The 13,805-nt window shown below is 48.3% G+C and overlaps 2 protein-coding genes across 2 annotated transcripts; one reads left to right on the top strand and one right to left on the bottom strand.

Moving 5' to 3' along the window:
* Positions 1–1,179: 1,179 nt before the first annotated feature.
* sft2d3 (SFT2 domain containing 3) lies at positions 1,180–2,235 on the bottom strand. The gene has a single exon (XM_077556132.1). The coding sequence runs from the start codon at positions 2,143–2,145 to the stop codon at positions 1,480–1,482; it is 666 nt and encodes a 221-aa protein (XP_077412258.1). The 5' UTR covers positions 2,146–2,235; the 3' UTR covers positions 1,180–1,479.
* Positions 2,236–7,640: 5,405 nt separating this feature from the next.
* Positions 7,641–13,705, top strand: LOC144042644 (erythroferrone). Its single transcript, XM_077555488.1, has 8 exons — positions 7,641–8,587; positions 9,625–9,735; positions 9,824–9,914; positions 10,006–10,118; positions 10,857–10,968; positions 11,058–11,139; positions 12,141–12,219; positions 12,347–13,705. Exons 1-8 carry the CDS (start codon positions 8,375–8,377, stop codon positions 12,443–12,445), a joined length of 900 nt encoding a protein of 299 aa, XP_077411614.1. The 5' UTR covers positions 7,641–8,374; the 3' UTR covers positions 12,446–13,705.
* The last annotated feature ends 100 nt before the right edge of the window (positions 13,706–13,805 follow it).

Here is a 13,805-nt window from a genome sequence, read left to right on the forward strand (position 1 = left end):
CCCAAGAAAGCTTCCAAACTGCCTCCAGTTGGATACGACGTGCCACATGAAGCTCCTCAACTCACTTCAGCAGCAATCTGCATGTTAAAGTACTGCTTGGCCACTCATTCAATTTGTTTACATAAGAAGTGCTTTGGGCTGAGCACAACAAAAAAACATGAATAGGTGTAAGAAATTGAGGAGAGGTTCCCGCCACCCTCCCCAAAAGAAATCAAAAATCCACAAATTTAACTTTACCTCAATCCATGGCAATTATAAGGGCATCCATTTTTCCACTGTAAACATGGCTTATCAAAAAAAGAAAAAAAGAGAAGCTGATGCTTTGGTCCTAAAATGCACATTTTTTGTAGTCAAGAAAAATACAAGTGTACCAAAGTTTACTATAAAAAAAAGGGGGGGATTCGAAAATATGGTAGTTGACTTTGATAGAATTGAAGGAATTTTGTCCTCTTTGTGTGTTCCAAAAATGAAGATAGGTTTAATGTAAGAAAAATACACCTTTTGCAAAAATGATTTCATAAAAAACAGAGAGTCTCTGGACATACAACAGCTTCTGATTTCGTCACTTAAAGAACGTGGGATTTCAGAGCGTCAAATGTGCTCTTCTACGTGTACAATAGCTTCTTATAGTTAAAAAGACCTCCTCCTTTTCATTCGTAGACTAAACATACTCTCTGGTACTTTTCCGTGAGCAGACGGCGTAAACAAGGTCAGGTGGATGTTTTTGAGACAGAATGTCTTATATAGTTGAAGGATCTATTTTTCCCCATAACATCTCACAAACAAGTTGAATCAAATTCACGGTGGCCGTGACTGATGAAGAAAGTAAAAAGTGTGTGTGTGTGTGTTATTTCAAAGCAAATTTTGTTTTCAAGACCCAAATGTGTTTTCGCACAAAGCGCTGAGAAGGAACTTTTTTAGACTAAATAATATGACCCGGCTTAAGGCCAGACCATACGAGGTCGACATCATCTGCTCTGCTCAGGACACAAAACATTTCGACAAGGTTAATGTGAAGAATTAAAATGTTCATAATGTGTAACAATAGTTGATATATGAAATTAGGTATTAAAAATGTTATAATATCTTTCAACTTACAACAAAGGTTTCCTCAACTAAAAGCTTGGTTTGAATGTGTTCAATTGAGTGACTGTTGGTGGTGTGAAACTAAACCCGGGGCCAAATGCAAAATGATTTTATGTAGGGGCAAATCGTGTGCCCACTTTGTTTACAATCCCACATTTCAAATCAATGGAAACTTTTTTAATTCTTTTTTTAAGCCAAAAGTAGACCATACATCGACATGGCCCTCAGAACCCCGATGCGGGCCCCTCGACAAAAATGATGAGTTCGAGTTTGACAGCTGCGCACCCGGGCGGGAGGGGCTTGGGGAGGTCCTCGTCCCTTCCCGGCCAAGCCACCGTGCGGGTCCGCCGAAAGGCACTAGACAGGTCCCGACGTCACGGGACCCGGTTGGGGTCAGATGGCCAGGCTCTTCCCGGCCACGGTCCTCTGGATGGCGGACGCGGCCACGCCGCCCACGAAGCGGATGCCGGCGCTGCCTCCCGGCATCAGCGACACCACGTAGCCGAGCAGGACGGCCACCTGCGCGGCGGCCCCGAGCGCCGTCAGCGCGGTGCTGTGCAGGCTGAGCGCCGCGTACAGCGTCCCGCCGAGGGCGCACAGGTACACGGCGGCTCCCGGCGAGCCGGGCAGGCCGGCCGCCAGCCTGCTGGGCCCCCGCAGGACCGCCGCGGCCGCGATGGCGAAGGCGGAGCCCAGCGACCACAGCAAGGCGAACTTGCGGGCGTAGAGCAGCAGCAGCGGCGCGTACAGAGCCGACAGGCCGAAGCACAGCGCCGACAGGGCGGTCAGCATCCCGGAGACGGCCAGCCGCTGGCGGCGACTCACGCCCGGCAGGCACGGGTCCGGCTCGGACGACCAGGGCCAGCTGCCGCCGGAGCGCGGAGCCACCGCGGAGCCGCCGGGCCACGGGCTGGACCAGCGTCCGAACCAACTGCCACCCGCCGGCTCCGGCTCGCCGACCTCCACCGCGGTGCTGCTGTCGGACGACGGCGACGCGGGGGCGCTCTTGCCTCTGGACTGCGACAAATACTCCTGAAGCTGCCGGTTCAACTCCGCCATGACGACGACACTGCGAGCCTTTAGTCGCTAATGTGACGGACGCTTTCGCTTCCTCGCCCGCGCTTCTTCGCGGGCTCTTGTGGCGCATTGTCAGCCTTTTAGCGACCCCCGGAGGACGCCAGAAGCGTGACACGAGCAAAACAAAAGCGCCCGGTCCGAAAACACCAAGGAAGGACCAAATGGTTACATACGCGCTCTTTCCAAGACACCACGTTTGATAAGCGGTGAATCTTCAGAAAAACATATTTGCGTGACCCAAAAGATGCCGGATCCAATGTATGGTGTTTTCATTGCTGATGGACGGCAGAGGGAGCCAATCCAAGTTTATAAACACGCAAATATGACGCGCCTGATCGACGTCCGTTGCTGGAGGTAACAGCGACACAACTTTAAGTCATTTTAAAATGAGGTGATTACTGTGGGAAATGAACGAAAAGAAGATTCTAAGGACGAGGCACGGGCGCCGTAAAGTCGAAACGACGTCGGTGGCGTGCGACGTAGCTCGAGGACTCCTTTTTTTTTTTAGGGACGTCAAGCTGCCTTTTGAAGGACACAAAATCTTCCTTTAAAAAAAACACGTGTCTGGTTGGTTTCTACTTTTATTTTTTTACTCAGATTTTCATTTGACTTGAAAATAAACATCATTTTTTTGTATTGATGTTATTTCCTGTTTGTGGATATTGGTTGAATTTGAAACTTTTTCTCTCTCGTTGATTTAGTACAAATAAAATAAAACATAAGTATATGAAAACAATACGGTTCCTTACTTTCTAGTTTTACATTTTCTTTTCTACAAGTCATGACACGGTGGCGCCACTTTAATTTGTTTGGCCAGTCGGCCACTTTGTCCTCCTTCAACTTTTTGTCATGAATTCTTTCGGTCATGTGCGCCGACATCTCCATGTTCTGTTCATGCATGTTTGTTGATATAGTACTTTTGGAAAATGAAAATGTTTTTTTCCAAATTGTTTTCAAAGCCTTGAGTGTGAAATTCGAGCGACTTCTCTTCACTTCGTACGTGCGCTGTGGCTTGAAATGTTATGATACGATACGATACGATATACTTTTATTTTCCCGTGGGGAACTTTTTCCTGGACTCCGTCCAGCTGCAGTTTACAGTAAGGAAAAAACAACGGAATAGACAGAGATAATTAAAATAAATAATACACACACACTCCTATATCTCATATTGCACCACTTAGTTAATGCCGGTTATTAAGCAGTTTGATGGATGTCGGCAGGAATGAGTTCTTGTAGCAGTTCAGCCTGGTTCTGGGGGCCCTGAATCTCCTGCCGGAAGGCAGTAGCTGGAGCTCATGATGCAGAATGTGAGTCGGGTCAGTAACAATTTTCTGTGCCAGTCCGGTGACGGACCGCTCATAAAGCATCTGTAGGGAAGGATGATTCCTGACCCCCATGATCTTCACGGCAGTCCGCACCAGACCGGCAATCTGTGACCTCGACTGCACAGTCGGGTTGCCGTACCAGGCCGCAATGCCGTATCTGATGATACTTTCCAATGCAGCCCGGTAGAACAACAGCATGGTCCTCTGCTCCACTCCATAGACCCCAAGTCTGCGTAGGAAGTAAAGACGCTGTTGGAGTTTGGAGCAGAGACTTCCAACGTGTACCCTCCATCTGAGTGTGTTGTCGATGTGGACCCCCAGATACCCGTATGAAGCCACCTGGCTGATGGGATTGCCTTTAATGACGACTGGCCCGTCGGGGTCACCAACAGTTTTTGGATCAAATATCACCTCCTCTGTCTTCCCCATATTGAGCACAAGATGATTCCGGTCACACCACTGGACAAATTTCTCTATTTCTGAGAAATAGTCCAGTGGGCTACCGCCGGCCTGCAGCAAGCTGACGATAGCGGCGTCATCAGAGAACTTAATGATAAAGTTCTCACAGGGTGTGATGTCACACAATCATTTGTGTACAGCGTGAAGAGGACCGGGGCGCCGACGCAACCCTGCGGGGCGCCGACGCAGCCCTGCGGGGCGCCGACGCAGCCCTGCGGGGCGCCGACGCAGCCCTGCGGGGCGCCGACGCAGCCCTGCGGGGCGCCGACGCAGCCCTGCGGGGCGCCGACGCAGCCCTGCGGGGCGCCTGTGCTTATCAATCTGGGTTCCGAGAGGGAGCTGTTGACCCTGACTTGCTGTGTGCGCTGTGTCAGGAAGGAGTGATACCACCTCGAGATGTACGGGTTCACATTCTCTCCTTCAGTTGACCCAAAAGCAGGTGCGGCTGCATTGTGTTGAACGCTGAGCTCAAGTCAACGAACAACACACGTGCATAAGCTTTCGGGACGTCCAGATGTTTGCTGACCAGATGTGTGATGCTGTTGATAGCATCGTCAGTGCCGTGACCCGAACCCGCTTGTAGGCAAACTGAAGGGAGTCTAAGTGTGCATCCACCTCCCCCCTGAGCCGAGTCACCATCAGCCTCTCCAAACACTTCATAACAATGGAAGTTAGAGCCACAGGCCTGAAGTCATTATTGACCACAGGACATTGTTTTTTAGGAAGCGGGGTGATTACTGATTTTTTTCCAGAGACTGGGAATGGAGTGTGAGTCCACAGATCTGTGGAAGATGGGCTGCCAGGCCGCTGTGAGCTCCTCTGCACAGGATTTTAGCAGAAGGGCAGATATCCCGTCCGGTCCTGAGGCCTTCTTTGTGCAGACAGACTTAAAAGCAGATTGGACGTCATGGGGATGAATGACCAGCCTTGAGTCCTGCTCATTCACCGAGATGGACCTCAGGACCTCCCCACATTCAGAGGAGAAGTCCTGGGGTTCCAATCTTAAATAAAAGTCATTCAGCGCCTTTGCCTTCTGGAGGTCATTTAGAGTGCTGAGACCTTTTTGAGCAGGAGTCGAGTTGGTGATCCTCCTCGTGGTGTCCCACATTTTCTTAGAGTTGTTAGCAACAAAGTGTTGTTCTATAGTCTCTTTGTGCTTCCTTTTTGCTTCTCCAAGCATGAGTTTGAGTTCTTTTTGAACCAGTTTGAGCTGGGCTCTGTCCTGGTTCTTAAATGCCCTTTTTTTTGCGGTTAATACAGTCTTGAACCTCCTTAGTAATGTACGCTTTGTTGTTGGGGTAAACAGTTATTTCCTTTGTAGGAATGATGTTGTCCACACAGAATTGAATGTAGTCGGTTACAGTCACAGCAGCCGTATCCATATCCAGCCCATCAAAAGGTATTCCACTCTGTGCATAGGAAACATCCTTTAAGGGTCTCAATGCTGTCATGAGACCAGATTTGAACAGTCTTTCTTTGTGGTTTGCTGCGTTTGAGAGCTGTTTTGTAGGTGGGGATGAGGTGAATTGTGTTGTGGTCAGAGTTGGAGAGGGGGGGGGGGGGGCTCTACTCACATATGCGTTCTTCACGTTCCCAAAGCAGGACTCTGTCTCCCCCTGTTCCACATTTTACATACTGATGAAAACCGGGGAGAGACAGCTCCGATTTGCAGTGCTTGAGGTCCCCTAAGATGAAAACCGGGACCTCCGTGCGCCGTCGCAGTTGTTGTTGAACGCAGTCGGAGATGAAGGCGGCGGCGCTGGTCTGCATCCTCTCCTCCGGAGCCTTTGGCGTGCTCCACCTCGTTGTCCTCTTCTCCGGCGGCGTATTCCCCGATCTGCTCGCCCAATCTCCTCCGGCAGGTCGGGGGGGCGGGGGGGGGGTCGTGTCGCCTGTTGAGCGGAGGGCCCAGAGCGCGTCTCTGACGTATGACAACAAAGCCAAAGCCATGTCGTTCCTTTGATCTTGTTCGATTGTTCGATTAGACTCCGTTCACCCCCGACGTGTGCTGTAACTCGCGTCGGAGTCGCGGACAGATTGAGCAAGTGGCTCATAATTTAAAAAAGTAAAAAATTGAAAGTTAAATAAGGAAAAGTTGGAAGAACTGCAGCTTTTCCACAGAGCAGTGACCGGAAGCTGCCGTAAAGCATTGTGGGTAAAGTTAGGTCGAGAGGGGGAGCGTGTCACGTGCTTGGAGAATCCAGCAGGTCCAGTCGTGAAAGTCCAAAGCCCGCCACATGGAGGTGCTGCCACTGTTTCAGCTAACTGGCAGGTAAAGCAGCTCGTCTCCACCCGATGACCAAACACACTAAAGTCTTTCAAGGTTTTGACCTTCTGGACCAGGATTTGTCAACCCTGGACGGGAGTAACCTTTATGCGGGCATCTTTCCGGAACAGAAAAAAAAACGGAATCCCTCGAGCCCTTCCGGACTCCCAATTGCAGCCATCTTGCGTTGCTACGGTTACCGGCATCTTAGCAGCACTTCTTTTCTTTTCTCTTTTTTGTCCTCATGTTTTTGGTTGTGACGACGTGATGCAGACCAGCCTCGCAGATATACCGGACCTTACAAGACAACGTTTAGAATTAACGGCACTGGCGGCCATCTTGCGTTGCCACTCGCTAAACTTGTCTAACCGTTGATTTCCAGCGATGGGCGTCATGGCGTTTGTGCGGTCCGATCCCAGTCGTCGGCGACAGCCAATTGGCGCCGAGAACGGACTCACCGGAAGTCACCTGAGGAAAGAACCGAATCAAAACAAAAGACACACACACAATAAAAAAAAAAAGTCTGAATCTCCACATGATTTGCTACTGGAATGTGTCTGTCTATGTACGACGCCTGTTTCAAAATATATGTTGTTGAAAAATTGGACTTTGGGTTGTGCCAAACAGATAAGCGGCCCTCAGCTCAGCTCACAATGTGCTTTTCTCTTCTCAGACAGGACACAATCAGTGGATCTTATCTTATCTTATCTTATCTTACAACCTCTCACCATTTAGACAAAGAAAACGAGTATTCCACCTTTTCCTGGCGCCCTCTGGTGGATGTCACCTGGACGGACAGATTGACGTAGCAATTTCTTTGCGTCGTCGTCACGTCACTTTGCGTCTCCACGGCCAAAATGGCGACTTTTGTGGCGAGCGCTTGCCGAGAGCAGCAACATGCACTTCCTGGTCTGCCACATGTCAACAAGGAAGCACGTTTTAGCGCGTGCGGATTTTAGTTCACGAAAACTAACCAAAAAAACAGAAAACTAAAATTCCCCCCCAAAAAATAAATTCATTAATGAAATAAAATAAAAACGAATATGCTTTTTTTTTTTTTTTTTTTTAATTTTTTAAATAAACTAACTGAAATTATATTTTAGGTTTAAAAAACGAACTAATATATAATTATAGCAAAAATGTCCTTGGTTTTAGTCTTTGGTCATTCATTTAATACATGAGCCTTTGGGGTTGATTTTAAATGTGTTTTGAAGTGGATTTATTTTGATATTAACCGGAATAAGGACATTTGAGAGTGTCACACGGAAGTGATGTCATCTAGCAGCAGCCAATAGAAAAGCACCTTCAGATGACGTCGCTCCGAGGCCACAACCAAATGCAACGCTAGCTAAGAAATTAGTTTCTTTTCTCAGGATTTTAACATTGGTGTTTAATAAATATTAAAACGTCAAAACCCTGTTACAGTTTGGCTTTAACCCCAGGTGCTAGCCAGCTAGCTAGCATCAATGGCTGAAGCGTGGCAGGGTTTTAACTTTCTTAACCTGGATTTGCCACCTCACTTCACATACACTTTTTTTTTAATACCTCGAAAACTAATACTGAAACTAGGTAAAAGTAAACTAAAACGAAGCATTTTTTAAATAAGTAAAACAAAACCATCCTAAAAACTAACTTGAATTAAAAAACAAAACTTGAAATAAAACGAATGAAAGATGAACTCAAATGAAAATTCCCAAACTGTAATAACGCTGTTGTAGAGCACGTGACATGGTCGCACAGACAGCTGGCTGTTCATTGCTCATTCAAAGTGTCGCCTCCTGCAGGCAGGAAAGAGAAGCGCAACTTGCTCACTTCTCGATTGCTCTCAGAACTTCCGATGTTGACCGTAACGAATTGGGAATCTTATTTATTATTGGATGTATTATTTACCGACATACCATCAGTGATCAAACTTTACAGTACAAACTTTTTGTCCGGTGCAAGAACAAATGTAAAAGATTGCGAGCATGATATTGAAAATGAAGAAAGAAGGTGATGATGTCATATTGGTCAAGCAGAAGATGATGACATGGGGGTGATGCAATAAAAGGGGCGGGGCTCTAGCCTATCAGGGCCTTAGCCAGAATATTTCATCATCTTGGCCCCGCCCGCCTTATCTCCAGCACGTGTGCACGCGCGCGCGCGCGCGAGTCAATGTATGTGTGCTGACCGCGCAGATAAAAAGGGAGGAAGACGCAAGTTTGTGCGACGACGACCGGCGGAAGAAGGTCAACCGTTTGCCCTCAGACGCCACCTGATGATGAAGATGATGAAGATGATGAAGATGATGATGATGACCATGATGATGACCATGATGACGGGGAGCGGCAGTCAGGAGGTTCTGGTGGTCAGGGGTGACAAAGTGGTCCAGGTAAGAAGCGCACACAGTGACGTGGCAACATTCCTCAGGGGCCCCAAGCAACAAGTTTGGGGGCCCCAGCGGCCATTCATAGCATAGCATAGTACCTCATTTTAAAATTGCACACCATTAATTGTGCTTCATTCAACTGGACTTGTTTTGTTTTACTTTGTTTAACGTTAGCACAAAAAAAAGCCGTACTACACGTGACCATTTTTTCATTTAAAAAAAAGACTTACATGGTCATTTTTTAAAATCAAAATAAATAAACAAACAAATAAATAAAGCTTTACTACATGGTTGTGTTTTTTTTGTTTTTTTTAAATAAAACCTTTACTTCATGGTCATTTATAAAAAAAATAATAATAATAATAAAAGAACTAAACTTTCTATTGTTTTTTGCTTTTGTTCCTTTAAGAAAAACGCCACCCAACTCTGAATTTGAGCCGGTGAGTTGTCGTTGCTGCTCTGCTAATGTGAAGATGATGAGGCTTGCGTGAAATGTGTGTGCCCTCTTGGGGCCCCCGCTGGCTAAGGGGCCCCAAGCGATGGCCTGCCTTGCCTCATGGCAAGCTACGTCTCTGAGCGCACACGCGCTAACGACCAGAAAGAACTTTGGCCGGAGCCGAATCCAAACTCTGCCGTCGGCAACAAATTCACAGCCGCATCAAGCGGCGTTTCCTTCGGCTGAACCAAAACAAAATGGAAGCAATCAAGAAAAGAGGATTTAGAAGCCAAAACGGTGCGGGCGGGACTTTCAGCCGTCCTAGCAGACGGATCAATAAAACAGCAGCTGAAAACGTCTCCAGGCTGAAGAATTGCACAAGCGCATCCGGGCTTTCGTCTCCAGCACGTTCGAGTTGTGAGCAAAACAACCGGATCGGAAGCCGTCGGTCCCGTCCTCGAGTCTCCCCGTCGGCTGTGCGATCCGTTTTAACGTTTCAAATCCATTCTTTGTTGTCCTCAACATCCTGAATGTCCTTTTTGTCCTGCATGTTCTTGCTGTCTTTGTGGTCGTTGACTCGCTGTGACGTCTTTCCTTCGTCCAGGACTTGCCGCCGTCGGGCGGGTCTCCACTTTCGCCACCTTTGTCTCGGACCGCCTGGCACATGTTGCTCAACAACTCCGACGTGCACAAAATCTCCCGGAGAAGGCCAAAGGTCACTTGCAAGATGACACACGCACGCCAGTCACGTTGTCAGCCGATGACGTCACAGTTGTTGTTGATGATGTCACGATGTCCTCCAGGGACCGCCAGGACCACAAGGACTCCGTGGCCCCCCAGCGCCCCGCCCACATCCGCTGCAGCTCATCCACAACTTTCCCAGCACGCTTAGCGGTAGCATCACACAGCTAACCACGTTACGCTAAGCTAGCATAGCACGCGCCCGCGTTCTCGGCCAATCAGCGACCTGCATTCCTTGTTGCAGGCGCGTCTTCTGAAGAGCGCCCCCCTCCAGTCTCCGCCTCCTTCCTCGGTCGCCTCCCCCGGGCGGTGCGGGTGGCCCGTCGCAGCCTGATGGAGCTCCGCCCCTTCAGTCAGGTGACATCATCACAACCACGGACTTCTACATGACTGGACTGTCAATTGGCGCCATCTTGCGTTGCCACATTGATGACAACTTTGGACCTGTTTCCGCTGACAACACTCTCAGCAGTGCGCGCGTGTTTTATGCTCGGGTCGCTGGATGGCGTCATGAGAGGCTCGCAGAGAGCCGACTTCACGCTTTGCATCCACTATTCAGACCGATCACAATATCCAATCCAATCCATTTGATAAACTAGCGTTTCTAAAGTGCTGCACATTGAAATGCGCAAACTCGCTTACACATCAAATCGAGTATTAAAAGCATTAAAAAACACTCCATAAAATACAATAAGTAAAATAAAGACATTCAAATAAATCAAGAATATTTTTAAAAAGCAAAACACAAAAATAGCCCCGAGGACCAATTCATGCTGAACTAAAAGGCAAAAATAAAATTGAATCTCAATATGGTCAATTATAACTCACAGAGGTTACATTTCTATTAATTTTTTTCCCGGACGACTTTCACTCGATTGTTGACGACTCTGACAACGCGATGCGAAGCAGCCTTTGAGTGGCAACCGGATCGATAAGAATGTGAAAGCCACGCATTCAAGGTGAGTGGCAACGTAAGATGGCCGCCGCTGGCTTCACTTCTCCCAACGGCATCGACAGTCCGGTCATATGTAAGTTGGTGATCGCAACCCACCCGCTTAACCGGCGAGGTGACGTCTGTGACCTCTGACCCCACAGGCCCTGCCCCCCACGCCGGCTTTTCAACGCGGTCGCGGCTTCAACATTAGCGACGGCCGCTACGTGGCCACGCTGAGCGGATTTTACCTGCTGAGCGTCCGCCTCCGTCTGAGTCAGTCATGTGATGTGTGATGTCATCATCATCATCGTCGTCACGCGCACGCCTGACCAATGTGTGTGTTTGTGTGTTTGTGCATTCAGAGTCCGGCGAGCGCGTTCAGGTGCGTCCACGCGCTAGCGTCAGGGCGGCCATCTGCGTCGACTCGCTTTGTCACGCCAACCTGTGAGTATTGCGCAGACGTGGGCGGGCGCGGACGTGGATGTGGGCGGCGCCTCAATCCATTTGGACTGAAAATGAAACTGTCGAGTGGTGATTTTGTTCTTCTTTTGACGCGACCAGCTGGTTAAAATTAAAAAAACACACCATTTTCTTCCTTTACGCAGTTGCGAGGACGACTTCTTCTTCTTCTTCTTTTCGTTTATTGGTGAGCGACAGACGCTGTGGTCGATATTCTCCCGGCCTGTAGGAGGCAGTGAAGAGTGTTGATGGAAATATGACATATATTTAAAAGAGTAATAAACAATTTGGCTCCAAAAAGTTACCGATTGACGACTTGCAAACTCATGGTATCGCTGATCTGGGTTCGTCGCGGAAGACAAGATCATCCGCTGTTTCACAAAATGTCTTTTTGGGCTCGGTGAGCTGTTTTGTCCAACTCTATTTTGCAAGTGCTGGAAAACGGGCGAGGAGTATTCAACCAATCAGCGGACTCCGTGTCTCATCGGATCTAGTCCGATGTTTCATCTCTACGTATATAATTGTACGGTTTCTACGGCATTCATTGTGAGATGGGAGGAGTCACGTGCTCGACGTCGCTCGCTCTCCTTTCACTTCCTGTTTGCTCCAACTTTGCAACTGCGATCTTCAAGCTGAAAGGGGCGTTGCCGTAGTGAGAGGTGAAGCCACCGGCACCAGCGTCCATCTTGCGTTGCCACTTGCTAAGTGCGCCTAGCTTAAATCCATTGATTTCTCTGCGGCGTTCTCACATGTTCTGTTGCTACGACAACAATGCCACAATGCGTGTGCCGGCATGCGGACGTGTCCATAAATACACCAGAGTCTGTCAATCGGTACTTACCCGATTATTGATGATTTACGTCGATGGACGAAAACCCACCTGTCTGTCCGTTTTGGAAGCTTCTCGTCAACAAAACGGGCGCCTCCGCCGTTGTGTGTGCGCGCTGATGTCTGAGTGCACGTGCGCGTGCATGTGTGCGTTCCAGCGCCATCGAGTCGGTGGTGGGCGTGGCCAGTGTGGGAGGAGCCTTCGGCATCACTCTGACAGGAACGCTCTTCTTAAAGGTTACTGAGCTTCATGTTAATGCTAACGTATGCTAATGAGCAAGTTGCTAACCCTAAAGTCTTTTTTACGTGAAGGAGGTCGACCACGAGGGTGGCGGAAAGTGACGCCATTTTGTTTGTGGCTCAGGCTGGCGAGTACGCGTCGGTCTACGTGGACAACGCCAGCGGCGCCAGCATCAGCGTCTTGCCGGACTCCTTCTTCTGCGCCGTCCCGCTGAGAAGTTGAGCTCGCTCGCCACTCCGTCAGGCACGCTGTTGTGGAGGAGGACGCGCCGCCGTGCGTGTCACATGAGACTCTCAATTGCACTGGATTCAATTCCTGTCATTCCCATTCAATTCGTCATCCTGTGGCGATGGGGTTCATCCCAATTCAAATTCCAATGGCGCATTCCAGGATGGTCGCCAGTGGGAATTTTCCCAGTTCAAAGCAGGAAGTGCGTACGGGAACGCCCCCTTGAAGTGGGAAATCCCACTTGCGAAGTCGGGAAGAAAAAAAAGTAGGCCGACTTCGCGGACGGACGACATTGTGACGTCACTACAATGGCGACGCCTTCGGAACGGTAAAAGGCAATTTACTGGCGCCAGCTTTCTTCATTGATAAATATTCGACAAAACGCCACGTGACAAAACGTACGTGACTTCGTACGTCGCTTTCTCCCGGCACGACGTCAACTACTCAACTGTCTTATGAAAGAAGATCAAAACAAGAAATGAAGCAAGTTTGCTGGAGGTCCAAATGAGCTTTCAGGACCAACGTAAAAAACAATTGACCACGACCCGCCATGTTGCTTGTTGACTTTGAAGAGGTTAAATATATTTGTCCTCTTTTGCGTGTCCCAAAAATATGGAGACAGACTTCTTGTAAGAAAAAAAAACCTATCAAAGATGATTTATTAAAACAGAGATCTCCGGACATCGGGGACGACCCTGAACATCACGTAGGAGGTGGAATTTTCAGAGTGCCCATTGTGCCCCCTCCCTTGCCGAAGAGGGCTTCTTATAGTATCGAGCTTGGAAAGTGAAACGCCTTTTAAAACACGCTATACAACAGATTTGCAGCTGTGCCGATCTCCAGACAAAATACTTTCCCAGGGCACCTTTTCCCAAAACAACATCTCATAAACAAATTGAATCAGATTTAGAGTGGCCGTGAGCGATGATGCCAACAGAGTCGGTGTGTGTGTGTGCAACAATGAGAAGGAATTTTAGACGAAGCAAAGTGTATGGTTTAGGTTAAGGTCAAATTATACTGACTTCAACACTATTTCACATCTATAAAACATTTCAACATGGTTAATATATGAAATAAAGAATTCAAATGTTAATAATATCGAACAACTTTTGCCTCAAACGCTTTCAGGTGAGAATTGGGAAAAAGAAACCGGGATCTCCGACTTCAGACCATCCTCGAATGCAGCATAATTCATCCGTTGACGTGAATTGTCAAATTATTGCTTGGCCTCTCCATATTTAACATTCAAAAAGATTCAAACAACCGGCGCAATATTTTGGATTGGACTGGCCAAGATGGCGCCACGCAGGCAACACCTTTGAGATTTGCGCGTGCGCACACACACACACACACA

This window comes from Vanacampus margaritifer, chromosome 2 (assembly GCF_051991255.1).
Source record: "Vanacampus margaritifer isolate UIUO_Vmar chromosome 2, RoL_Vmar_1.0, whole genome shotgun sequence".
Classification (NCBI taxonomy): Eukaryota; Metazoa; Chordata; class Actinopteri; order Syngnathiformes; family Syngnathidae; genus Vanacampus; species Vanacampus margaritifer.

What these genes read in the sequence shown, in the direction of transcription:
- sft2d3 (XM_077556132.1), bottom strand. Translation starts at nt 2,145, where the DNA reads ATGGCGGAGTTGAACCGGCAGCTTCAGGAGTATTTGTCGCAGTCCAGA.
- LOC144042644 (XM_077555488.1), top strand. Translation starts at nt 8,375, where the DNA reads ATGTGTGCTGACCGCGCAGATAAAAAGGGAGGAAGACGCAAGTTTGTG. An exon ending in GGGGTGACAAAGTGGTCCAG is followed by an intron (nt 8,588 to 9,624) that starts GTAAGAAGCGCA and finishes TCCTTCGTCCAG; the next exon opens with GACTTGCCGCCGTCGGGCGG. An exon ending in CAGGAACGCTCTTCTTAAAG is followed by an intron (nt 12,220 to 12,346) that starts GTTACTGAGCTT and finishes TTTGTGGCTCAG; the next exon opens with GCTGGCGAGTACGCGTCGGT.